This window comes from Mauremys reevesii, linkage group 9 (genome assembly GCF_016161935.1).
Source record: "Mauremys reevesii isolate NIE-2019 linkage group 9, ASM1616193v1, whole genome shotgun sequence".
NCBI lineage: Eukaryota > Metazoa > Chordata > Testudines > Geoemydidae > Mauremys > Mauremys reevesii.
The window spans coordinates 63056898-63081970 of NC_052631.1; the positions used below are offsets into that span (position 1 = coordinate 63056898).

The following is a 25073-nucleotide window of genomic DNA, read 5'->3' on the forward strand; positions in this document are numbered from 1 at the left end:
GTTTCAGTTGTTTGCTTGCTTGTTACAGTATGTGGCGGATGAACTGTGTGAGAAAAGCAGAGGGTCTAGCACACCTCAGCTGAAATCAATTTTCATGCGGTTGGTATGACAGGGCTTACAGTGCACCCTTCAGTGGCCCGGCTTGATTGGGTTTTTTTCAGGCCTTGGACCCCTTGCAACTCTGTCCACTTTAAGCACCGATTGTGTCCACATGTATGACAGGAATTGCATGTGCTCTTCTGCGTCTGGGACTGGAGCTGGGCAACTAACTGATTTTTCAGTTCACTGGGCAATTTCAAAATGTCAAAAAAAATTGTTTCAGGCTGGATTGAAAACAAATTTTTTTTTAATTTCAGCCAATCAAAAAGAAAAAAAGTAGTTTCAAGTTGAATGAAGCATTTCACTTCAATTGTGACCAATTTTCAATATTTTTGACTTGAAAATAAAATTAAAGGAGAATTTGAAACGAAAATTAGTTCCAAATGAAAAATTGAAAAATGAAAGCTTTATTTTGAAGATACCCGCATGAAACTCTTCAATTATTTCAGATTTTGGGAAGCATTTATTTTCAGAAATGAACTGTTTGGTAGAATCAACAAAAATTCTTGACGTTTTGGTGTCATCAAATCTGCATTTTTTTTGGAGATTGGCAAGTGTCAGCTAAAAAAATGTTGCTCAGCTATGAAATGAGGATGAGTTGTGTGTCTGCACCTGGTGCATGAATTGTGTGGAGTCTATGGCATGCAAATATAATTTGTGTAATTTGTGTGTGCACTTGTGCCATTGCACCTCTGCATGAATTCTGTCTGTGCATGTGTGTGGGCACTATGCGTCCCTCTTTGGGTGTTGTAGGTACTACTGTATGTGTGTATGAATTGTGTCAGAGTCTGCCTGTGGGTATGCGTTGTATGTGCGTGCGACTTGTATGTATGAACGTGTGTGTTACTACACATGTGTACATTTGCATTGGGCGAATGTGACTGCATCCTGTGTGAACTGTTTTGTCGGGAAATTCTCAATGAAAATATTCAGGGTACAAATATAGCCCAGAAATGACGTCCCTGGAAAATGTAACAAGGGTCTCCCCTCGCAGACCCCTGGAAAGGCCAAAGGTGGGATGTGCGCGCATCTCGGGGACCTTGAGTTTCTTTGCAAACTTCCCACTGTTGCGACACTGAGTGCGTGGGCAGACACCCTCTGCCCTTTGTGGGGGGGGGGGGGTAATGGAACAGGCTCCCTGCCATTGAGAAATTCACCGGCGCTGCGGGCGTGAGTAACTTTCTCTGCTCACCCAACAGCTGACGATGACTCCTCTTGCTCGGTGAAACTCCCACAGCGCCGCCGAGCGAGGAGCGACGCTTCCTGGTTGCGATCCGCAGCGGGACCCACGTGCGACACCACCGACCCGGAGAGAGCGGGGCGCTAGGGGCGTGACCTTCGGGGCGTGCCCCGCGGCGGCTCCTTGCCTGGCACTCGGCTTCGCCCCTCCAGTGCGCCGGACAGCTCAGCCCCAGCATGGAGACGGGCCCCCTCCTCGCCCTGCCGCCCGACAAAGCAGAGCTCCTGCCTGAGCTGCAGAGAGGGGCCCCCCCGCTGGATTTCTGCCTAGAGCAGGGCCCCGGGCTGGCCAGGCCCCAAGACGCTCTGGCTCTCAACAGGTAGGTAAAGCTCCGGCGGGGCCGGGGGCTATTGGGAGGGGGCGTGTGGCGGGGGGGAGGTCTTAGGGCCCATCAGAGCTTTAGCCGGGAGGGAGCGACAGGCATCAGCTGTGACCCTCCCTCCCCCCGGTTGTTGGAGGGGGGAGCTGGGAGCGGGCAAGGGAGCTGGGAAGTGAAACAAGCCCCAGGGGCTGCCTTTACCACCTCTTAACGCCCTGCCCTGTTCTTCGGCGCGGGGGGCCAGAGAGCCCCTCCAGGGGGGCCTTTTAAACGGGTGCTTCGTGGTGCCTTGAGAGCAGCAGGAAGTTTGAGAGAAGGGCTGAGGCCGGTGGCTGTGTGTGAAGGGGAGACACAGGGAGTTAGGCTGCCAGGTTATGACATATATACAGAGCAGAAGGGGTGTGTGTATATACATAGATACACACAGGCATGTAACCAGGCCAACAGGCACTGGTTGGTGGTTGTGGCCAAAGCTGTGACATCAGTGCTGCTGTGAAACAGGTGTGGACTGGGAGTTCTGTTCTGTGGGAGCCAGAATCCAATTCTGGATGGCTTGGCAGCTTCCCTGCTCACTGCTGAACCCCAGTGGCTGCTAACATGGTTCCTGTGCTCGCTGGTCCCCAACACACACACCTCCCCAAGAATCACAATATAAACCCACGTTGCTGGGAGGTAGCTGGAAACCAGCTCTTTGAAGGAAAAAACAGTCTTATGAATCTATCAGGAAGACTGTGCTAGATCCGTGTTTCCAGCAACCATTTTTAAAGGGCAGCCCGTCTCTGAGAAGTAACTGAACCAGTGGCTCTGCACACATCTCTGTTTGTCTCAGTTGGCTTGGTCTCCCAGTCAAGAGATGAGTTTCTGTCTGACAGTCTTACAAACCTGGGAATCACCCTGGGCTCTTTCTAAATTGTGCATCATCATCACCCGTAATAAGGATTCTTGGAGCGAAACTTAGTTATTAATAACAATAACGACAGATGAGCCAGACTAGAACCTCACTCAGCTTCCCATCGCTGTGGTGGCTTGGTGGAGCAGAGCATTGTCATTTGCAGGAAAGGCATCTATCTAGGTATTTATTACTGTACTCAGATCTGATTCTCAGTACACACAGAGGACAGTGCTGTGGGATTAGAGGGTAACTTTTCTCTGTAGTTATGTTCCTGCTCTTAACCACCCATCAAACACTTCTACCTAGCATAGCTTCAAATGCAGCATGTACAGGAGCTTGCTGGAAGTTGGGATAACATTTCAGGGAAGTAAATTGTTTTTGATCAACAGCTCCACTCTGAGCAGAATGACCCAGATCCCCAAAGGAATGTAGGTACCCAGTGATTTACATGGGAATGAGGCACCTAAATATCTTTGAGAATCTGGGTCAAAACCACTATAGCTGGAATTTTAGGGACACAATTAGGACCAGATTTTTAAAGAGCTAAGCATGTTGGGTGGATGTTGAGTCCTGAAAATCTCAGTCTGAAAATCTGGCCTTAGACTCACACTGGGAGTTCCCGGCTGCTGAACTGATCCATATTTAGGAGCCAGAATGGGAACTGGTCTGAGAGTCTGGCCCCATAACAAACATGGCATCGCAGTGCATTGGAATAACCTGGGACGGCCATTATACTGCACTAGATACACCAAAATTCACATTTTAGTTTACTTTACAATAGGCGCCACTAGATAGATTGATAGAGCCAGTTCCTAAGCTGCTATATATTGGTCTCATTCCAATTACTTCAATGGAGTTGTGTCAATTTACAGCAGCTAAGGATTTGGCCCATAACATTTTATTCTCTCTCTCTCTCTCTCTCTCTCTCTCTCTCTCTCTCTCTCTCTTACTTTTGTTCAGGTATTTGAAGATAGTAAATAGCAGCTCTCTGCCACATGCAATGTTTGTTACTGACCTGAAACTCAAACAAAAATGACCAGCTACATGCCTCTGGGCAGATGGAGCCTGTACATTCTGCATATCAATGAGCAGGTGATTTGCATAAACCCTCTGTGAAGTATACACATAGCCAATGATTGCTGAGTGTGGTAACCTCCAGGACCTACAAGCATTGTTTAGGTGGCCCATTGTTCTCATAGACTCAAGCAGGCCCCGTATTCACACATCACACTGTTTTCTTTCATACACAAGATACCACACAATCACCAGAGATTTACATTATCATTATTTCGATTGCAGTAGCAGGTAAGGCTCCCAGGCAGGGACCAGGGCCCCAGTGGGCAGGGACCATTTGTCTATGCAGGAGACTGACTTTTCTCAGAGGCTGGTCTAACTAAGGGCCATCACAAGCTACCTTCCACTCCAAGTGCCAGGTGGAGTCGGGATTTGGACTACTCCTACCTGCCCTCTCTGACACCCACAGAGCAGCATCAGCATTTAAAAACAAAACCCAAACCAAACCCCTCCCAAAACCAATCATTCCACTGTGCCCACAGTTCTCTTGGGGAGAGGATGCGAGAGAGAACAAACCACATGCTTAATGCATGACTGGAAAGTCAGATACTGCGGTGATGAAGGCAGGTCAAGGCCCTCAATAGAACTGTGTGTGTGTACAGCACCTGACATGATGGGGTCCTGGGGCGTGCTTGGGACTCCTTGGCACTATCGCAATACAAATGACAATTGCACTGGACAGACAAATAACACAAAAGCAGCCTCTGCCCTAGGCAGCTCACAATCTGGGATTTAGACAGAAGGTGGTAGGTGAATGGGCAGTCATGGAGGACAGGTTGGGAGAATAAGATTCCACTAGAGACAGGTGAGTACGTATAAGTTAGTAGTCAGGGAGGTCTCAGTAATCACAAGTGACCATTTGCCTAAGCAGTGCCAGCTGGGCATGATTTGTAGGGATCAGCAAAGGCAGATGTTAAGAGGCTGAGGTCATGGGAGAAAGAAAAAGAAAACATGGGGTGAAATCCTGGCTCCATTGACTTCAATGGGAGTTTTCCCATTGATTCCACCATCACCAGGATTTCTCCCACAACCCCTCCAGTCTGGGATGGCAGTGGGAGCTGCTACTGCAGGGGAGAGGAAATCGAGTGGCCAGCTCCTCACCCCTCTAGTTTCAAGGAGGCCCTGGGAAGGAAGGTTGGTTCTTGTTTCAGGCCAGTGTGGTGACACATTCCCAGTTCCAAGGTGCCCAGTCCCCAGCCAGCCTGCCTGCCAAGTTTTGTTCTGCTCCACCTGTGACATTTCATGCAAATGGTTTAACAAGATCATGTGTGTGGTTGAAAGGAATTTGACTACGCATAAGCTTTTATGGTCAACACACCCTGCCCTGAGCAGTGGCTGGGGTGGGGGCTTGACAATGTGGGGGAGTGGGAATCCGAGTGAGAAGCTGGCTGGGTTGCTGCTGGGGCTAGGGAGGCATGGGGGGCTGACTGCTCGGTGAGTGCTACAGCAGCCTATAGTGGCCAAAAGATGCAACTGCAGAAAAATCCTCCCAGAAGAATGTGAGAGGTGTCAGCTGAGGTGCAGGAATGTGTGACAGGGCTGCCTAATGCATGGCTGCCATGTGAGCTGTGCAACATTTGACAACCCTATTTGTATTTATTGTTACTGCTTGTGCTGCAGCCACAGCTGGAGGCCCCTGCGCCTTTGTACTGGGTGCTGTGCAAACACGTAACAAAAAATGGCCCCTTGCCTGGAAGAGATGACACAGAAGTGACTGCAGTGCTTGTAAAAGGTGCTGCACGGTTGGGCAGCCCTGGAGATTGAAGTCCTATTGATCCCAAGAACAGGGGCAGCAAACGCAGGCAGTGTCTAAGATTCCCCACTAGTGTGCATCATTCCAGCCCTAATGGCACCATTAGGCCTCTCCATGCTAGGTGTGTGTGTAAAACCTGATAGCTAACACATCATAAAATCCTAGTGCAGCCACGGCACGTGGTAGTTGGTGCCCAGGCGAGGCAAACCCTAGCAGGGATTTTAGGGGACACCCACATTGCGATCCTGGTAAACTGCTACTCTATCCTGTCTACACTGGGATTTGAACACATAAGCTAGTATTAGTGTAAGCCACTCCCACTCAAGGCGGCACTGTGTGTGTCACCCCCCAGTGGTGGCTGTGTCACATACAGGGTGATCTCTGGCTACACCCTGACTAGCCCAACAAGGCCTTTTAGCTCAGGCAAGTAGAGGCTCATGCCTGTATATCCAGAGGCGCTAGGTTCTTTCCCTATTGCCAACAGCCCACTCATTTTAAAAACACCTTTTATCCTGGTGTGGACAGTCCCTTTGAGAATGACAGGGGAATTCTTCTTCATAGCCAGTTCGATCTTTGTCCTCCTTGCTGGGACTGCCTATAAGGCATGTATGTGGTGTGTGTGGGGGGGGGGGGGGGGAGGGTCAGTGCTAATTGTAGTGAGAACTCCCTTTCCCCTGCAAAAAAAACCCAACCCACATCTAGGCCTCTCCTGTGACAGTGCATAATCATAGGGCTCACTGGACATGCACTCACTGATCTGTTCAATATGCATTGACATTTCTTACCTTTCAGCTTTTTGCTGAACCCTGTGGACAGGGGAGTCATTGTCTAAGCCTTCTGCCCATAGCAGGGACTGAACCTTACAGTCCAATCCAAAAATCGAAGGCCCTCACATGGGTCCTACTTCTCAGATTGGACTGGTTTATGCCTGGGCAAATAACCCACAGCGATGCTAATCTAGCTAGATTAGCAGTCCATGCTACTCCCATGCAGGGTGTGCTGGGGGGAAGCTAGCTAGAGTGCCTCGGAGAATATGCAGAATTACAAATAGACACCGTGACATCATTGCAATTAAAGCTCTGGCACCTGTCAGGGGGGATTTCCCAGCTCTGGTCTCCAAGGCTATTTGAACAACAACAGAGATTCATTTGCACAGGTGAAATCTTACCTGCAACCAGCAATTATTTAGTTCTTTCCAATCACAGGTTCCAGGGCTGATACTTGAAGGACTTGACTGTTCCTGAAATCATAGGTAGTATCAACACTGACTCCGTGCTTTACTGCACATCTTCAAAGCACAAAGGTGGCTCTGATCCTAGTAGATCACAAGATGCCAGATGATAAAATCACATCATTCTGATTAGAATCCTGTTTCACTTACACAGAAAGAGAGAGAGCCAGATCCTGCAAGCTCTCATACGTATGAGTTGGCTTTATTTTAGTGCGTCTATTTGTGTGACTGAGGGTTACCCACAAGAGTCAGGGTGTGCAGGACTGGTCCCATTACATCATGGTAGTAGTAGCTGATATTTAAGGAACTGATGGGGTGAATGTTTTATGCTCTTTCCAAGCAGAGACCCAGGCTGCTTTTACAGGGCAGACAGAATTAAGCCCAAATTTAAAAAAAACTGACCCCGTGATTTTGGGTGCTCAACATGAGACACTGTGGCCTGATCCAAAGAAGTGCTGAGCACTCGTAACTCTACCTAAAGTGAGCGGGGGATGAAGATGCTCCGCACTGTTGAACATTAAGCCTGAGGTGTCTCAAGCTACAAGCCTGAGTTGAAGCCCAGTTTAAATACAGTTGTGGTTCAATGGGGCTTGATCACAGGTTGGCAGCGTAGTGTGTGAAGGGCTAACCCTATGTGAGTATCATTCAAGAATCCTAAACCTTCCCTCAGGTTGAAGCCTGGTGTGTCTAATACACATAAGAACCCCACCACCATGGATCATCCTCCGGGATCTTCATTGCCAAAAGCACAAACTTCTACCACTCGCGCTAGTTAGTAATAGTAGTAGGCCACTATTCTCTATTCAGCCAGCCACTAGAAGGGAACATACAGTTGTGTCAGACAGTGTGGATAGTACTAACCGTACCTACCCCTCGTTTCCTCTGGTTATCTCATCCCAGCCTGCAGATGGTGCCTCTCTGGGTGTAACACACTGGCCAAATTGTCATTAGAGTGGGAGATGGGCCGAAGCGGCACCCAGATTCCATTATACCCCTTGGGACGTTTGGGCATGTTGGGGTGTGGATTTGGCTCAGGCCCATCTCCATTTACAACCCCACTTGACCACATTGGAGTTTAAATCCTTTTAAAGGGTGGTTGCTTACGGTAGTGTCAATGGTGCCTAAGAGACAGATTTCCAAAGGGATTTAGGGGCCTCAAGGTGCAGATAACAGGTGTGGCACCTAACTCCCATTGAAAGTCACTAACTCATTAGGTGTCTATTTGCCCCTCAGTTCAGAGCCAGCACCTAGCTCACCCTAGCCCTCCTTGAATGTTCATGTGCAACTCCCAGGAAAGGGAGCTGGCTACACACGGTTACATCTCCCTACACACAGCAGTCTCATGACAGCTCCCAGCTAGAGATGGGCTTAATCTGCCAGCCCTCTAAACATCTGAACTAACGTGCCCAGAACACACATGCCAGGAGTGAACAGTCAGCCTTGAGCAGAAACAAACCATGCAGTCTTGTCCGTACTAGGACAGTGAGATATGTAGGATTTAAAACTCAATCTAGACAAACTAGGGCAGCCCCCTAATATAGGTTCACCAGTGAATTACCGATTTAAGCTGAAATCGATATAAGCAAGGGTTAAACCAGTTTGTGTGTGTCTGTATTGGGGGTTTGCACCCATTTAACTGGCTCAAATTTTAAATAGATTTTCTTAGGCAAGCACTTGAGTGCTCATTGTGTCTGGAGTGAGTCAGCCAGGAACAATGCAGAGCCAGTGAGAGAAATTCCCCTGGTCCATCAGGTTTGATAGGAGGATCACCAAACTGCGCACGCACACATATATATATATATATATATATATATATATGTGTGTGTATATATATATATATATAACCAGTTCCCTGTTAGAATCCCACCAGGTATGTCACTGATTATTCCACTGACAGGCTGCGTGAGAACAAATTACACAATGAAGATTGAGCTCTAACTGATGTACTTACTGACTTCACAACCCCCTGGGTGCTGGAGATCAATGCAGATGCTCTTTGGAGCTCCCTCACACAACAGGTTGTTGTAGCACAACACAGCCAGGTACCCAGTCAAAGTATTGTCACTTGCACCATTACCGTGATACTCCCCCCACGGACTCAAGTAGAGAGGCTATTTTTAGGGATAGGAGGGCTGGTTTGGATGACATGAGAACCAGCGCCAAGCCTTTGAGTTTTGGTAGAAACGTGGAAATGGGGTCTGGGTTTCACACTCCATGTTTCCAAAAACAAAGTGTCTTTCCTTGTATTACTGGCCCCCTTCCCCTGTCTCTGGAGTACCCCTGCTGGCCTTCCTTGCTGTCTTTCCCCCCCCTCCGCCCCCACACATTTTCTGCCTCTTCCCTTAAGCTGCCTCCCTCCAGCCAGCCATGCTGGCATGGCGTAAGTAACAAAGGAAGGACGAGGTTCAGTCACTGGGAATAAGGACTTGGAAAACCAGCAGAGGATATCAATGCCAACTGCCTGGACTCTGCCTGCTACACCTGCTGGGAACCCAGACTCCCATGCTCTCTTATTGCCATGGTTTGAAAGACCAAGTATGAGAATGTACCAGCTGATGACAGCCCGTCCCCTTTGTCAGGTTCCTCACATCAGCGAGCGGGGTGAGAAAACAGACAGCACCCACCAGCTCCAAAATAAACCAAAACGCAGCTCTGTTCCTTTGCCTTTGGCATGTCCCCAGTGCGGTCTCCATCCCTGCAGGAGAAATGACTCTGCTGATGCTACTGCGGGCAGGGCAGAGGGCTGGGCATCATGGCTTCTATCCGTATCTCCCTGCATGAGGTCAGGCCCTGCCACTCTCTGTGCCTTTCTGTTTCCCATTGGAGTCACAATACTAAGCCCCCTCTGTAAAGCGCTTTGAGATCCCTTGCTGGAAGATCTCCTCCAATCATTACTGCCGAGGACTCTCCCCATGCAGGACTCCACAAGGGCCACAAGCTGGCCAGACTTTGTGTCACCAAGGGATGATCTGGCAAGTGATCCAAGCCTAGGGGCTGCCCTCCATTTGCAGTCCCATGCTGTTAAGAGCAAACAGTCTGCTTTTTCTTAACAGCGCTGTTATTTCAGTATTGTTACACCAGGTGACAGCATCCCAGGGCACAGGCATCATGGCAGGGCAGCATGGGAGAAGGTTGCTGTGCGGATAAGGAGAGGTCTGCAGTCCCCATGGAGATAAAAGGATCTCTTCCTCCAGCACTAGGTTAGCTTAGAAGCCAGGAAATAAAGGCTGCATCGGCTAGCCACATAACTAACAAAGGTTGGCCCCTTACACAGGAACCTTTCCACCCCAGTGGACTTTTCCTGCCCATTTACTGGGCTCATTAGGAAGATTTGTAGTGAGTGCGCCTTACTGGAAGTATGATGAGTAGGGGAGCTTTCCACCCAGCAGGGGGAACCCCATCGTTGCTCAAGTAACTGGGAGCAGGGTGGGTTTTTCAAGCCCTAACTGTCTCGTGTCAGAGTTTCCTGTCACTGAGGCCTGTGCATCCTGTAGCAGCATCACCACTTCCTTCCGCCATGAGACTGGCCTGGTGAAGCTGCTGCCTTGGAAACAGATTCTTGGGCAGAGGAAGCTGTGCTGCCAATAACGTAACCTCTGAGTTTTAGGGGTGGCTGGAGGCACAGGGCATGCGGGGGAGTCTGAGAGGTATCTGAGTACCTGCTTGCAGAGGGCCTGCTGATTTTGAGAACAGTGAGCGTGTGGGGGAGGGAGGAACCTGCTTCAGTGCTACCCCTCGGCACACCTGCAGGATCACAGTTCTGATCAGCTCCAGTTCCCAAACCCCGCTGCCCATTCTTCTGATAGATCTGGCCCAGGCTCTAATGACTGGCTGGTGTGTGGTCTAAGGACCATCCTGGAAAGAAGTGAAAGGCCTGGCTCATTTCTAAGAGTTGCCAAGTGTATGAGACAAATGCTGCTTGCACTGAGCACCGCCTCGATGGAAAAGACATTACCAGAAACGCTTCAGAGAGATCCGGCAAAGCATCCCCATGGTCAATCCTACCAAAGGACCCAGGAGACAACCCTGACTGAAGGATTGGGCAGTGAGACTTTGGACGTGAGATCCAACATAAACATGGTGGTAAAGATCCCGGAGTTGAGCCTGCACATCTGTGTTTAAGTGCAACACACACATAGCCCATCCTGTCCAGCCAGGTGGCCTCGTAGCAAATGCAGAAACTCAGTGATGGGTAAGGTGGGTTTCATGCCCAGGAGCTTGGTTACGTGGACTGATCTGGCATCCAATACACACATGCATTTGGTACCTGGAGTGGGAGAGACTTCATCCATGCTCCTGATTTATTCCAGTGAAGATACCTGGGTAAGACTGGGCTGGTTTGAAGGGGAGTTGGGAATGGAACACAGACATTTCAAGACATCCCCATCCCAGGGGCATGAAGGGAAAGAGTCATGATGCTGTCCACTTGCAACATGCCTGGTCTGTATGCATGGCATTGTGCCTAGGCCAAGGAAGCAATATAGGTTTCACTGGGCTGCAAGCAAAGGAGGGAGGATTTGTATCAGTACATGTGAGAAACAAGCCCAGAAACATTAGTAGAGCCATGGGCTCACTGCACCAATGGGCTGTTGCCTTTGGCAAGCCCACAATGCACCTATCTCTGGAAGGCAAAAGCAATAGCCCACAGTAGAGATTCCTGTCTGGAGCATGGGCATCAATGGTGGAAATACTGCTTTGGTACTAGGACAGTTTTGCTAGGCACAACACATATCTTAGAAATGCAAGAGCTGGGTTTTCTCCCTGGGAAGACACACAAGCTTGGCAGTGCCTTAAGGTCTGGGCACTCATCAGCTCAGTTTGCATCTTTTGGGACCCAAAGGGCAAATTGGGATGACACACTGTGCTGGATATTAGTGGGTGTGTTTCATCTGAGAGAGCGGCCATCGTTAGTGACCATTGGGGAAGCTGTGCCTAATGAAAACACTGTTGCAATTTAAGGCATTCTTCCATCAACACCTGAATGAATCCCAAAAGGCCTGGGATAGCAGTAATTGAAGATTACACTGGAATATGGTCTAGCACTTGCTATATTTGGCCAGCTAGTCCAAGGGACAAAAGAAGGTTGCAAGGTCTCACAATACATAAAGCAGAAGGACCGGGAAAGATGGGTGAATCTGCCTGGCAAACTTTTGGGATTTCCAGCTCCCTGCTGGTACAAAGCAATCCTTTCCAGACCTGGCAGGTCAAGCGATAGCAGCCCATAACGTTCTTCTGATTCTCATCTTGCTTTACCCCTCAGAGTTGGTTTTAGTGCCATGATCTCAAGCCCTGGCCCATTACTGAAATTCAAACCTCTCGGTGTTTTCACAAAATGCAAATATATGTTAATATTTATACTTCTGCTCCAATTCCCCCTTCCAGCGAACTGCGAGGGGCTGTTTGAGTCCCACGAGGCAGCTGCTGCTGCTGTCCTAAGCAGTTCCAGTTTCAGTCATCAAGGGCAGCTGAAATAATGAAATAAAGTGGAAAAAAGAGATCACACTGTGATTTCCACCAGGCAGTTTTCTCCCATTGCTGATGGTCCCCAGCTAGCTCAGCTCATGGTAAAGACTGTGGGGCTGCCCTGCTGGCACTGAGAAGGGATTTGACTTTGATTCATAACTTTGTGACCGTTCCCCTCCCCCCTCCCGCCCCCCCAGAGGTAAATTTGCAGACAGATCCTCTCTTCTGCTTTTGGAAGCATGTGGGGAAAGGAGACAGCTATTTTGTGCTCAGTGACAGAGAGGTTTAAATCTCTTTGTCAGACATGACAACACCTCTTGGACAGAACCACTTACTCATAAGCAGATGGGTTGTTTTTTTGGAAGGCTACAAGTAAAACTGTTTAGGAGCCTGAACAAGTTAAAAATGGATCCTTTGAAATCTTAGGGCTGGGGTGTGTGTGTGTGTGTGTTGGATTTATAGAGATTTGAACAATACCTCTGGTGTCATCAACCCCCCCAAATTGACCCCCAAATGTAACCTGACACTCCAGCTGTGTCACGTGCACTCTACAGTACCCCCATAGCATAACTGCAAAGGCACAGTGGTGCTGTCTAGGTTACAAAAGTCACATGGAGTCAGTGAGAGGACATTTCACTACAGCGCTGTGCTGGGCTGTGGGGTGGGTAGGCTGGGTGTAACTGTGCCTCAGTGGGTCACAACTGAGAATACCAAATTCAGGACAAACTGCCGAAAAATAGGGCAGGACCTCCCCCCCACCCCCCCTCAAACTGGTGATTATTCTCCCATGAGATATGCCAAACCAGCAACTTTCTGTTTCACCACACTTGCTAACAAGAGTCAGAAAAGCAGTTTCCTTAGGTAATCCAGTCCTTGTATCACCACCAAAAACACTAGCCTTATAGATGAGTGGTTCTTTAAAACCAATGTAATCAGATAAAAAGTTGTTCTGATCCCAAAGGACAAGCTACACACCCAGGTCAATATATAAGTCAGCTCTAACCCCAAAATGATGCCGTTGCCAATCCTTTAGCATCTAAAATCTAAAGGTTTATTTATAAAAAGAAAAGCAAGAAAGGTGAGAGTTAACATTGGTTAAAGGAATCGAATACATCCAATAAATGCAAAGTTCTTGGATCAGGCTTGTAGCCCTGATGGAATAAACTACTGGCTTGACAAGTCTCTGGTTGCTTCCAAATCATTGGAAGGTTCTCAGTCCTTTGGTAATAATGCTCCCATTAGTATAAGTCCATAGTCCAGAAGTTTGATGGAGATGTTTCCAGCGCCTTTTATAGCTCCTCTCAAGGGAAGGGAATCCCATTGTTCTTACCGTGGAAAATTACAGGTAAAAGATGGAGTTTGGAGTTACCTAGGCAAGTCACATGTCCATGCATGACTTGCCTTAGTCATAGCAGAAAAGTCCATTAAGTGTAGATAGGCATCTTCAGTTGTAAGTTAAGTGTTCTCTAATGTGCCATGCTACTTGAATAGTTCTTTCATAATGTGCTGGCTAAACACCTTGTTGGCTAAACACCCAGAAGCAAACACCTTAAAAATACAGGTACATAGCTAGTATTCCTAACTTCAGCTACAAGAATGATACATGCATACAAATAGCACCATCATATTCAGCAAACCATAGCCTTTCCATAGACATCTTACATGCCGCATTTTGTACAAGATTTGTTGCAGTTATATAACAGTGGTAGCAACAATGATCTACATAGTCATAGTTCAATCAGATAACCTGCAAAGCCAGTTTGACGTTAACACACTGAGAATTACTGTACAGGATGACAGTGGGTAGGGCGTGCTCATTAGCCGTGACCTGTTGGATCCCACTCACCGCTCCACTCGCAAACCTTCCAAGGGACAGTTTCTGGTGACACATTGTTGTGTGCGAGGGCCGAGGGGTGGCCCTGGGAGATGTGAGGACTCAGCAGCTTGCAGAATGAGGCCTGCAGGAGCGAATCTAGGCTCATAGTGTCTCAGTCTCACACACTTCTCTCTAGCTGAATTCCCCTTCAAAACCCCTTTTCAATGAAGTTGTTTATGCAAATCTAACATATGCAAATGCCACTTACCAAGAACTTCCCCAATTTGTGTGTGAAATCAATGTAACCTACTACTCTGAGCCCTCCTCAGTATGTGACTGTGTTCTAGTGCACAAGGAATGCATCAGAGAGAACTTGTTCTCTAGCTGGAGGCTTTGAGGAGCCTGCTAAGCTAGGGTGGGTCACAGTCCCCTATGTTGACACCCAGGTAAGGGGAGAGCTTTCCATGCACAGATCTAGCCCTGCTGTGTTTCTTGGGTGCTGCTCCTGGGAAGCCAGTGTGGGGGGAGAGCAGGGCATCAGCTGGGACTCTGATGTCATTCCCTGGAGAAGACACTGATGTGAGCATCAGGGCAGTGCTGGCAGGATGCCTGCACAGGGAGTGGGTGGGGAGGGGCACCCTGGGGTAAGGGCCCCAGAGAGGAGTAGGTGCTGCAGCCGGGGCCGCTAGTCTGGAGCCAGACACCTCAGTGAAGAATGGGAGTTGTGCCTGTTCCTTCCTTTTCCCCTTGTTGACTTTCCTCCTCTCTTGGTGATGCTGGCAGGGAGGGCGACCCACGAGTGCTCAGTGAGCCTGTCATCTCCAACCAGCACGACTCGGAGGAGATCGTCACCTACATCTCAGAGAGCATGACGGTGACCTCGGCTGACGAGGAGAAGCTGCTGCTGCTCAACAAGAACACGGAGCTGCGGCGCATCAACAAGGAGGTGAACAAAGCACAGGCACCCCCCGCCTCAGCTCCCTGGGCCATAGACCGCCTCACACAAGCTACAGGCAGGGGTGGCTCCAGGCACCAGCACACCAAGCGCGTGCCTGGGGCGGCAAGCCACGGGGGGCGCTCTGCCAGTCGCCGCGAGGGCGGCAGGCATGTTGCCTGCTGCAGCTTGCCTGTGGAGAGGCCACTAGTCCCGCGGCTTCAGCGGATCTCCCGCAGGCGTGCTGCCGAATCTGCGGGACCAATGACCTCCCGCAGGCAAGCCGCCGAAGGCAGCCTGCCTGCCGTGCTTGGGGCGGCAAAATACCTAGAGCTGCCCCTGGCTACAGGCGTGCTCTGAGCCTTCTCTTCATGGCTGGTGCACACCCACACCCCATCTGTCCCCTGTAGTGTGATCAACCCTCAGCCCCTCCTCTCCAGTGCCCTGTACTGAGCTATGCTATGTCAATCAGGGCCAGCCAAAGGGAAACTGTTGATCCTTCCAGGGTTTGCCCATGATAGCGAGGACCAGACTCAAAGATCCAGAAGGTCCCTTCCAGTCCAAATGAACAGCTCCCTCATTATCTCCTTGGCTAGTGGGGGTGGGGGCAGAATAGCTCCTGCATGCAGGTGTACAGTCCTCCTCACGCACTAAGAGCCCTTCCAGATCTGCCCCTCTTCCCAGTAGCACTGTGTGGGTCTGGCTGTGCTCTGATCTCCAAGTCATGCCCCACGCATATCACAGTAGTGGGTGCAAGTACATCCCCATAGGAGCCACGTCTTCATCATTAGTATCTTCCCTCCCATGGGACCATGCAACTGACTGGTCAGCACCAGGTGACAGTGCAGTCACATACTGGACTTAGAGTACAGAGTCCAAGGCAGCAGCACTGGCAGAGGGTGAGCTCCCCTGTATCAAATCAAGCTGTGATCCTGCTGGATCTTGTCTGCCAGCTGGTCATTGTGTAACACCGACAGACCCCGGTCGTCAGCAGGCAGAATCCAACCTGGGACCTATGGAGCTAAATGCATGAGCCTCTACTGCATGAAGAAAAGCCACGTGGCTCTTAGCTAAGGCTGTAGCAGGCTCATTAATCTCTAAGTGGTCTCAGAGCCACTAGAGGGGACAAATCACCACACTCAGGAGATGTGTGGGTTACAATTGCATGAGCTTAACCACAACCCCCAGAATTAATGCTGAGCACAGCTCGCCCTAGTCTACACCGGGTACCATCGTGTTCGCTACCATGATTCCCTAGTGTCATGTACCAACAGGAGTCAATGCTCTAGTGAAGACAAGTCCCTAGACTTACATCTCCCAGGCTCAGTCCTGCTCCCATGGAATCCCCTTGGGGTCGGGACCTTCCATTGTTACATGCCTAGGAAGTGCCCTGAGGCTAGAATCTATAATAATTAAATAGCCCATAGCCAGAGCAGAGTTGTTAGGACAAGTGTCCTGGGCAGGTCCTATCCCCAATCCCTTCTGTCCCCATCATCTTCCCAGAAGCTCCAACACGAGAAGCTATTTCTCACTCGGCCCAGAATGGCTGAGTGACGTTCACCTGTGATGGATTAGCGCACGCGTAACCTGTCGGGGGTTAGTCTGGCGCAGAGAACACTCGCTGCCTGTGTGGACAGAAGAGCAATTAAACTTACCCGTGGCTTTTCTGTCCCATTCTTGCAGCTCATGAAGCTAAATCAGGAGTGGGACCAAATTTACCATACCACTACCCTGGGGCTGCAGCAGAAGATGGGGGCCCTGCAGCAGGAGGTGGTTATCCTCAAGCAGCAGACGGAGAGGCTCTCCATGAAGCTTGAGCACGAACAGGTGAGCATAGGAGCCCCTGCTACTTTCTGGGCATGCAGCAGAGCACCTAGGGCTAGGCTTGTATTGAGAGCACATGCTGGCACAGGGGAGGGACTAAGGCAGCAAATCCTGAGACAGTGGCTTGGTGTAGATCTTCAAGTCAGCCAATCTCCTCCCCCGGAGTCTTACTTGGCAGGTCAGTTTTTCCGTTGAGTAGCAATATTCTCTTGCCTCCCCCAGCGGCTCTTCCCTACTCCCCCCTCAAAGCAGAGCAGCACCATGCTGTGTTCATGCAGAGAGACTACGTGGTGTAGAAATGAGGCCCCGGGGTAGAGGCACCAGCCTCCCTTGCAGTCAGAGCTACAGCGGTAGGTGAGCCCCTGGGTTACTGCACTTCTCTTGTCATCTAAGACAGAATTGAATCAGGGCTTTTCCCAGTGCAAGAGAAGTGAATCTGATGGGCCTTTGCCTAGTCCTAAAAATAGTGGTGGCAGGAGGAAGGGATACATAATACCCAGCTCGTTTTCCAAACCTACTCTCCTCATCTCTTAATATCAAATTCCTCAGGGAGTCATACCATCTAGAGGAACTGTACGGGGACAGAGAAAAGCCCAGCGAGCCTGATTCAGAGCCCACGGAAGACACTTTTTATTTAGCACTTTACAAAGAAAGTCAGTATCATTATCTCCTTGTTAGGGAAACTGAGGCACAGAGAAGCAGAGCAAGTTGCCTAAGGTCATGAAGCTGGCCACTGCTAGAGCCTTGTCCAGTGTACTACCCCCTCGGTGACACCGAAGACACCAGCGAGTTAGCTGACTGTGAGGCAGGTGGGGAGGTAAAGGACATAAGTTTGCTGCTTGCGAAAGACACACTGCAGCTCCCTTCTTAGCATAGATTTCCAGGAAGTAGCTCAGTAAGGCTGAGCGGAGAAAGATCAATGAACAGAAACTCCTTTCCTACCACATGTGAATTTAGGATGCTGCAAGTAGCATCCAGGGCCTGTCTGCTTCCTTTGAATGTTAGATGCTGTTCTGACTGTGTCCATCCCCATTGCAGAACAAGAGGGAGTACTACGAACAAACCCTCATCCAGGAGCTCAAGAAGAACCAGCATTTACAGGAGTACGTGAGGCAGCTAGAAGGCAGACAGCACCACGGCAGGGAGAAGAGGACCTCGGCTGTAAGTTCATTGTAAACCCTCCTCCTCCTCCTCCTCCCCCTCCCATAAAGGAGTCTAAGAACGGGGACTGTACCAAAGCTGCAGTGTTACAAACACAACTGAAAGTGATTCATTGGGCTGGAAGAATCCAGCTTTGTTATTGCACAGAAAACAGCCACCACCTCCATTTTCACTCAGGGAGGGCATCCTTTAGACCAGCTCCTAGCTGTAGACTCAAAGGCCACCTGTGCTTGGCATTTGTCATATTGCTAGGTGTGAAAGACACCAGGTCAGTGCTGATGCACAGCCATGGCTTTGACGGTGTTCCGGAGCCATGCAAGTTGCTGCAGCACGTAGCCAACTCTATTAACAACAATGCACTAAGCAAGTTTAGGGTGACCAGATGTCCCGATTTTAAAGGGACAGTCTCGATTTTGGGGGCTTTTTCTTATATAGGCTCCTATTACCCTCGACCCCCGTCCCAATTTTTCACACTTGCTGTCTGGTTACCTTAAGTAAGTTTGACTCAGCCAAAATTACTAAGATTCAGGATGCAAAAATCAGAATGAAAGAAGCAAAGAAATATTCTCAGCAGCACAAAGAGTCCAGCTCCCAACACAATCCCGTCCTCTAACAACTGGGGATGGCCTGGTGCTGAGAGTGGGTTTAGAGGATATGGAGATCAGAACACTCAGTCTACACCAGCATTCTCTGGGTGGGGTTAGAACAAGAGTGGGAGAATTATTGACAATGTATATGCCTCATCATATGACCTCACCAGCCAGTCAGCACCTATAATTTCTCTTTCTTCTCCTGACTTTCCGTAGGACTCCGGTTACATCTATCCTGGCTTTGAAGTACAGATAACCACACCTAGTACAATTGCACCCAAATGTGCTCCAGAGTTTGGCTGGCCAGCATGGATGGGGATCCAACTGTGTTAAAACAACAGTACTCAAACCTGGCTAGGAATCGAGGCTAGATCCAGGCTCCACTATAGCTTGGCCCCATCCACATGGGCCAGCCAAACTGTACTAGATTATTTCAGCTACAGCCATGCTGAAGCTTTCAAACACTGCTTGAGAGCCAGTGCAGACATCTTATTTTGTTGTTATTTGTATTAGAGTAACGTCTATGGGCCCCAGGCTGTGTCCCTGTTCTGCTAAGCCCTGGCCATACACAAGAGAGTTTACATTCTAAACAGGAGGGGAAACTGAGGCAGAGTGGGGCAGTGACTTGCCCACGGTCACGCAGCAGGTCAGTAGCAGAACTGAGACTAGAATACACACCTCCCAACTTCCAGGCCACACCTATCCACTGGACCAGCTGTTTCCCTATATCATACAATAGCCTTATTTTGCTAAGCCCATTGTTTCAGGTGGTTCTTAGATGGAGTTGCTGGTAGCAGAGAGATGTGGTCTTGAACAGTTCAGTTGCCCTCCTGCTGAAACAGCTCATGATCCAGAGTTGTATCTGAAACAAACTGAAAAATGCAGAGGAGATTCAAAGCTCCCCGGAGAGACTGACAGTAAATGTAGGTCTTCTGGAGCAAGCTTCTCTGGTAGCACAGAACACCTTTGTTAGGCTGGGCACCTGGAGACCTTAAATTTATCTTCATGCTTTTCTTACCTGCTGACTCATGCATGGTACCATCTCCTACCATGGGCATGATTTAATTTAGGGCTTCTCAGGTGTTTCCGTATCATGGGGCCACATGCAGCCACTCCAAACTGGTCTGTCTTGCTGGCTCCCTGAAGGCTGTAGGCTGGCTCCTGCAGCAGTGCTACAGGAATGGGAGGGTGGCTTGTGAGGCTCTGCTGCCCAAGAATGACTTTGCTATAACAGATTCAGTGTCAAATATAGCCCCACCCAGCCCCTCCCCCTATTGTCACCTAGAGACCAAACTACTGTCCCTTATCCTAATGTATTGTGACCAGGAAGAGAATGAAACACCCAGGGCCCAATGTACAGGTGACCATTTAGCATTTCTAAGAAGCTGGTCACCTGTGCGCTGGATGATGCCAACAGCTGACCTTTAAGCCTTTCCTTCCTTAGGGCTCTGAGGTATTGGCATCTGTGCCCTGGGAGGAATTTGTAGATGCCCAGTTCCCACTTCCCAGGAAGAACTTGAAGGAGAATTCACCCAAAAAGCACGAAGAAGCCAGTCAGAAAGTGCAAGGGGGTGAGACCTACAAGCCCAGGAAGTGCAAGCACTTGGCCCAGGTGAATAATAGCTCGGATCCTGGGAAAGAGGTGACTGACCTGAAGGACCAGCTGGAGGCCTTGAAATGCCAGGTAACCAGGGGTCAGCAATGTGTCCGTGGTAAAAATTTTGAAGTCTGTGGTAATTTTTCAAAAAATGGAATGACAATGACATAACACCGCCCACCCCAATGTCCGTCACTAAGTACCATAATTTTGTCAAGTGTCCATCGCGAAGCATGGCGGTGCTGACCCCTGCAGGTAACTCAGCATCAGTCATGAAGGATGGGTGCTCATGGGGAAAGGGACTGCTGTGAGGAGGAGGGGAGAAAAGAGAACCTCACTGAAATGTTTGCTCAGGCAGGTGGGAGAGGGAGCTAGTCTCAGGCGAACATCCAAGAGTGGTACACTACTCCTCTCCAACCTTTTGCAGGAGGAACTGAGTATTGGCGCTGTGCTTTGCTCCTTCACCAGCTCACACCACCCCACTGCATTATTTTAATCCCCCATCCTCCCAGCTTGGAGCAACCCTGGAAGCACCACCTTGTTAGAGTTCAAACAGTGTTGGTTAGTTGCTAGCACGCTGGAGCATGACTTGTGAGACCTGGGTTTTAGTCCCAGCTCTGCCACTGGGTTGCTGGGTAACCTTGGGCATGTCACTGTCTCTCTCTGCTTCACTTTCCCCATCTGTAAATTGGGGATAATGATCCCTAAGTGCTTTGAGATGGCTATATAAGAACGAGATAGTATTATTGGAGTAGCAAAGGGAGGACATTAGCATGACCAGTCCCCAAAAGGTGACAATGACTTTTGCATGACAATTGGCATAAGACTGTAGAATGATCATCCCTCCCTAGTGTACTGGCCGGGTACCCAGCCGTGACAGAGCTTCCAAGGCCCTACTGACAGGCATCTCTTCCTGCTTTCACAGACAGAAATTTATGAGGCGGATTACAGGACGGAACATAAGGACCGGGAGCGAATCAAAGCAGAGAATGAGAAGCTACGGAAGAAGGAGGAGGAGATGAGGCAGCAGATGGCACTTCTACAAGAGCAAGTGAGTCCCCTGAGTGCACTGGTCAGCCTGTTAATGCAACTCAGCTGCAGGGAAGGAACAGCAACAGCCAGCAACTAGGCTGTATTTGAGGCTCTCTCAATGGGGGCAGAATGGATTTAGGAACATGGGGCTTGCCATACTGAATCAGATCACTGATCCTACTGATTTAGGCTCCTGGCTCTGGCATTGACCAGTGCCTGAAGCGTGGGAAAACGGGGAAGACTCTCCCTGCTACACCTTGCAAGTTTTTCTGCCTCCAGTTAGTGTAGCTATATGTGGAGGGGAATCCTTTCTGAACCCTGAAGGGACCACCTTAAGCATGAGACGTGATTCTCCATATTGTCTCTTGGTTTGCAAGTTACAACTGTTAGCAGGTTCCATTTTCTTATAGTGCGGTGAAGATAGAAGAGCACCTTCCCGCTCAACAGATCTGTTCCTGATGTGTATTTAGAGCCACCACTGAGCACCAGTTGGTGCTGTAGAGATTAGATCTGCTGCTTTTGATGACAAAACTTTACCACGGAGCTGACACAGCTACCAGGGAATGAGCTGGGGTTGGGTTCGGCTCATGAATCACCAACTTTGTTAGTTAAGGTCCCTCTAAAATAACATGCTCTGTCCTCAGTTTAGAGCTGAATATTCCCAGTAAATACAACAGGTGCAGAGGAGAACTCTGCTTGACTTTCCAATCCCAGCACGAGGCTGAACTGGCAGTTAGAAAGACATCCCTTTCCTTGTGAGCAGTTAAATGGAGGAACCAGCCACAGTCCGTGTCCTTTCAGCCCCAGGCTACTTAAAAAATGAAAAAGGTTGGTTTTTGAAAACGATGTAAGAAACTCATTCCAGCCAGTCTCTTCTTACATCTGCAACCTCCCCCGATCTTCAGGGTTTAGCGAGTCTGTACCAACCGTTCATTGCTGCAATGCACTGCCAGGCTACATGCAGTTTAATGGCACAAGGCTGCCTGTCCCACTTGTCCTGAAACACTCTCTTGAAGCCAGAGGATTCTCACTAACCAGGGATGTGGATGCTACAAGGGGATTATTTCCTAATCCCTGATGCTCTAGCAATCTAGAACATAAGAACGGTCATACTGGGTCAGACCAGTAGTCCATCTTGTCCAGTATCCTGTCTTTCAACAGCAGCCAATGCCAAATGCTTTAAAGGGAATAAACAGAACAGGCAATTATAAGTGACCCGTTCCCTGTCGCCCAGTCCCCGCATCAGGTAGTCACAGGTTTAGGGATACCCAGAGCATGGGGTTGCATCCCTGACCATCTTGGCTAATAGCCATTGATGGACCTATCCACCATGAACTTTAGTTATTTTCTGAATCCAGTTATAGCTTCAGCCTTCACACCATCCCTGGCAACGAGTTCCACAAGTTGAGTGTGAAGAAATACTTCCTTATGTTTGTTTTAAATCTGCCACCTATTAATTTCATTGGTTCACCTTCTCCACACCATTCCTGATTTTATCCTCAGTCAAACTGTACACAACATTCCAGGTGTTGGTGTACTCTGAATTTAAATAAATATTGTGGATAGTTTTCTGAAAACATCTGCTCCATGACTTCAAGATCTTTCTTGAGTGGTAACAGCTAATTTAGACCCCATCATTTTGCATGTATAGTTTGGACTATTTTTTTTGTATAGTTTGGACTTTGTTTTTTTCAATCCATTTTTTCATGATTGTGGATTGCCCAGTCACCCATTTTTTGTGGACCAACACAGCTGCAGGGGAATGAGCTGGGGTCAGGCCTGGCCTATGTATTTATATAGTATCCAATCACTATGCCAAGTGCTAGGTAGCTGAATAGCTGGAATTGTTGTTCTGATCTTTGGAAAGCACTGGCCACTTGGGAAAACAGATCAGAAAAGAGGGGATAGGAATTATTCCCTCCCCAAATCAGCATGGAGTTTAAACTGTGTTCAAAATTGGTTCATGGTTTCAGCTGCACAATAGCTAGTGCCTCAAGTTGCACAGAGCTGGCCAGAGCCACCTCTGGGCTCACCTGCCTCTCCCTGCTCATTTTTGGTTTTCTTTTGCCTTCCCTGCAGCTTAAGATCTTTGAGGATGACTTCAGGAAGGAGCGGTCGGACAAGCAGCTGCTTCAGCGCCTCCTGAAGAGCAAGGCCAGCCCCAAGGAGCCCATCCTTGTTCATCGCTGCAACAGCCAGGAGAGGCCAGTGGTACCTGCCTCACCTGCGCACTCCACTTCCTCCACATCCAAGCGAGGCAACTGCAGCAAGCACTGTGAGAAGCACAGCCACAAGCAGGGGGAGTGTGCCAAGCACCACTCGCGGGATGCTGAGGTGCAGGCATCCCCATTCAGCAGAGACTACTAGGAAGAAGAGACATACATCTTCCAGGCAGTACTTCTTAAGCTAACGTACATGGTCTCTCCAGCAGCCATTTGCTGCTGGGTGCATGTCTCCAGCCACAGGAACCAGCACTGCTCTTCTGCAGAGGCCATCAGGAGATGCTTTCAACACCATAGATGCTTTCAGCAGCCACGCCTTCCATTGGTTATAGCTCAGACCAATCAGGGCTTGAGGTTTCGGCAGCCCCGTAGAGCAGAAGCCCAAGTTAATTTACTTGCTTCCTCCCTATTTTTCTCCAAGCTACTGAAATAAGAATGGAAGGTTTGTACCTGGATTGGAGCTCATCTCTTAGAGCCATCCAAGCAGCTTCACCTTGCTCCCGGGCATCACCTGCTTAAATCCACCTTGCAAGTAATTCTGGGGCAGGGAAAGCAGCACCTGTGTTGCCCCCCACATCAAGAAGAGTGTTGAGAACAAAAGGCCCTTGGACACTGTGGGAGTGATTTTAGTGTCTGAAAAGGGCTCACCCCACCCCATCCCACCTTGAGTCCTTAACTGTAAGTCATCCTATATTCTAGCAGTGCCTCCCAGTGCAGCTGCTGCTCCAGCAAAGAGTTTCTCAGTGCTTTATTCAGTTTCTCACGGGATTTCAGCAGCTCCCCACTGCAGCCTTAAACTCAGCCAGCAAGGACTGGGGACAACTGTTACCTTTATTTATTTTAACCAATCTCCTGGATCCCATAGAGTTGGTACTTTATATAAGTGATTTAAAATAAATACAAATGCCTTCATTTCTTCTGCTTTCTATGTGCTTGTAAGATACAAGAGCAAAGACATGTTTTTCCCTTCATTAACAAACAGTTGTGGATTTAGGAACCAGCTCCACAGCACTGGAGATAGATGCTATTTACCTACAATCGAAGCAAAGCATGGTCAGCAGCAGGGTAAACTTCCCCAAGCCTGCCCCAAACAGTCCCCTGCTAGGGGAGAATTCCGGCTGCATGGCCTCTCTGCCTCCTAAAGAAGTGGTCAGCAGGCAGCTAGTTGTGGCCACACTAGTCTGTTTGTGAGGTAGACTGTTGTCCATTAGGAACTGGACTGAGAACAACTAGTTACAGACGTGGGTTGGCTAGGTCCAGACCACTGACCTATGGCTAAAAGCCCCAAATTCCACTAAGGCATTTAAAATCCTGTTTGAGGCAGATCAGGCTCTCATGATCCTAAGTACTGCTAACAGCTGAACCAGTTAACTTTGAATAGCAGCCACTGACTGGGCAAGGTGACCTGCTTTCCAAAGCAATGCCAGGAGGATTTTATTCAATGTTATTTGTGACACACAAGATATGCACGTGCTTACAAGATGAATGAACATCTCTACTCAGATACCACAGTGATAAAGCATCATTGACCTTGGTGTCAAGTGTGAATCTCAACCTTGAGTTGCATCATAGCCCAGCACCTCCCATTAATGGTTGGCAAGGTTCAGTTTTTCTGAATGCCATCTTCCTTTGCTAGTCAGCAACATAAGAACGGCCATACGGGTTCAGATCCATGGTCCATCTAGCCCAGTATCCTGTTTCCCAACAGTGGCCAATGCCAGGTGCCCCAGAGCGAATGAACAGAACAGGTAATCATCAAACAATCCATCCCGTCACTCATTCCCAGCTTCTGGCAACAGAGACTAGGGACACGTCAGAGCATGGTT

The 25073-nt window shown here is 49.0% G+C and overlaps 1 protein-coding gene across 3 annotated transcripts; it reads left to right on the forward strand.

Annotated features, from left to right (window-relative positions):
- The first annotated feature begins 1251 nt into the window (after positions 1–1251).
- Positions 1252–24159, forward strand: LOC120372320 (TNFAIP3-interacting protein 3-like). Of its 3 annotated transcripts, none has more exons than XM_039489341.1 (7): positions 1252–1658; positions 14671–14833; positions 16505–16648; positions 17684–17806; positions 19841–20008; positions 20919–21044; positions 23105–24159. In XM_039489341.1, exons 1-7 carry the CDS (start codon positions 1516–1518, stop codon positions 23390–23392), a joined length of 1155 nt encoding a protein of 384 aa, XP_039345275.1. In that variant the 5' UTR covers positions 1252–1515; the 3' UTR covers positions 23393–24159. The 3 variants fall into 3 exon arrangements, with proteins under 3 accessions (XP_039345275.1, XP_039345274.1, XP_039345276.1); XM_039489340.1 differs by having other exon boundaries at positions 1256–1658; positions 19841–20080; XM_039489342.1 differs by lacking the exon at positions 1252–1658 and adding an exon at positions 13793–14333 and having other exon boundaries at positions 19841–20080.
- Positions 24160–25073: the final 914 nt, after the last annotated feature.

Coding starts and splice junctions, on each gene's coding strand:
- LOC120372320 (XM_039489340.1), top strand. CDS start 1,516: ATGGAGACGGGCCCCCTCCTCGCCCTGCCGCCCGACAAAGCAGAGCTC. Junction 1,659..14,670: donor GACGCTCTGGCTCTCAACAG/GTAGGTAAAGCT, acceptor TGATGCTGGCAG/GGAGGGCGACCCACGAGTGC. Junction 21,045..23,104: donor TGGCACTTCTACAAGAGCAA/GTGAGTCCCCTG, acceptor CCTTCCCTGCAG/CTTAAGATCTTTGAGGATGA.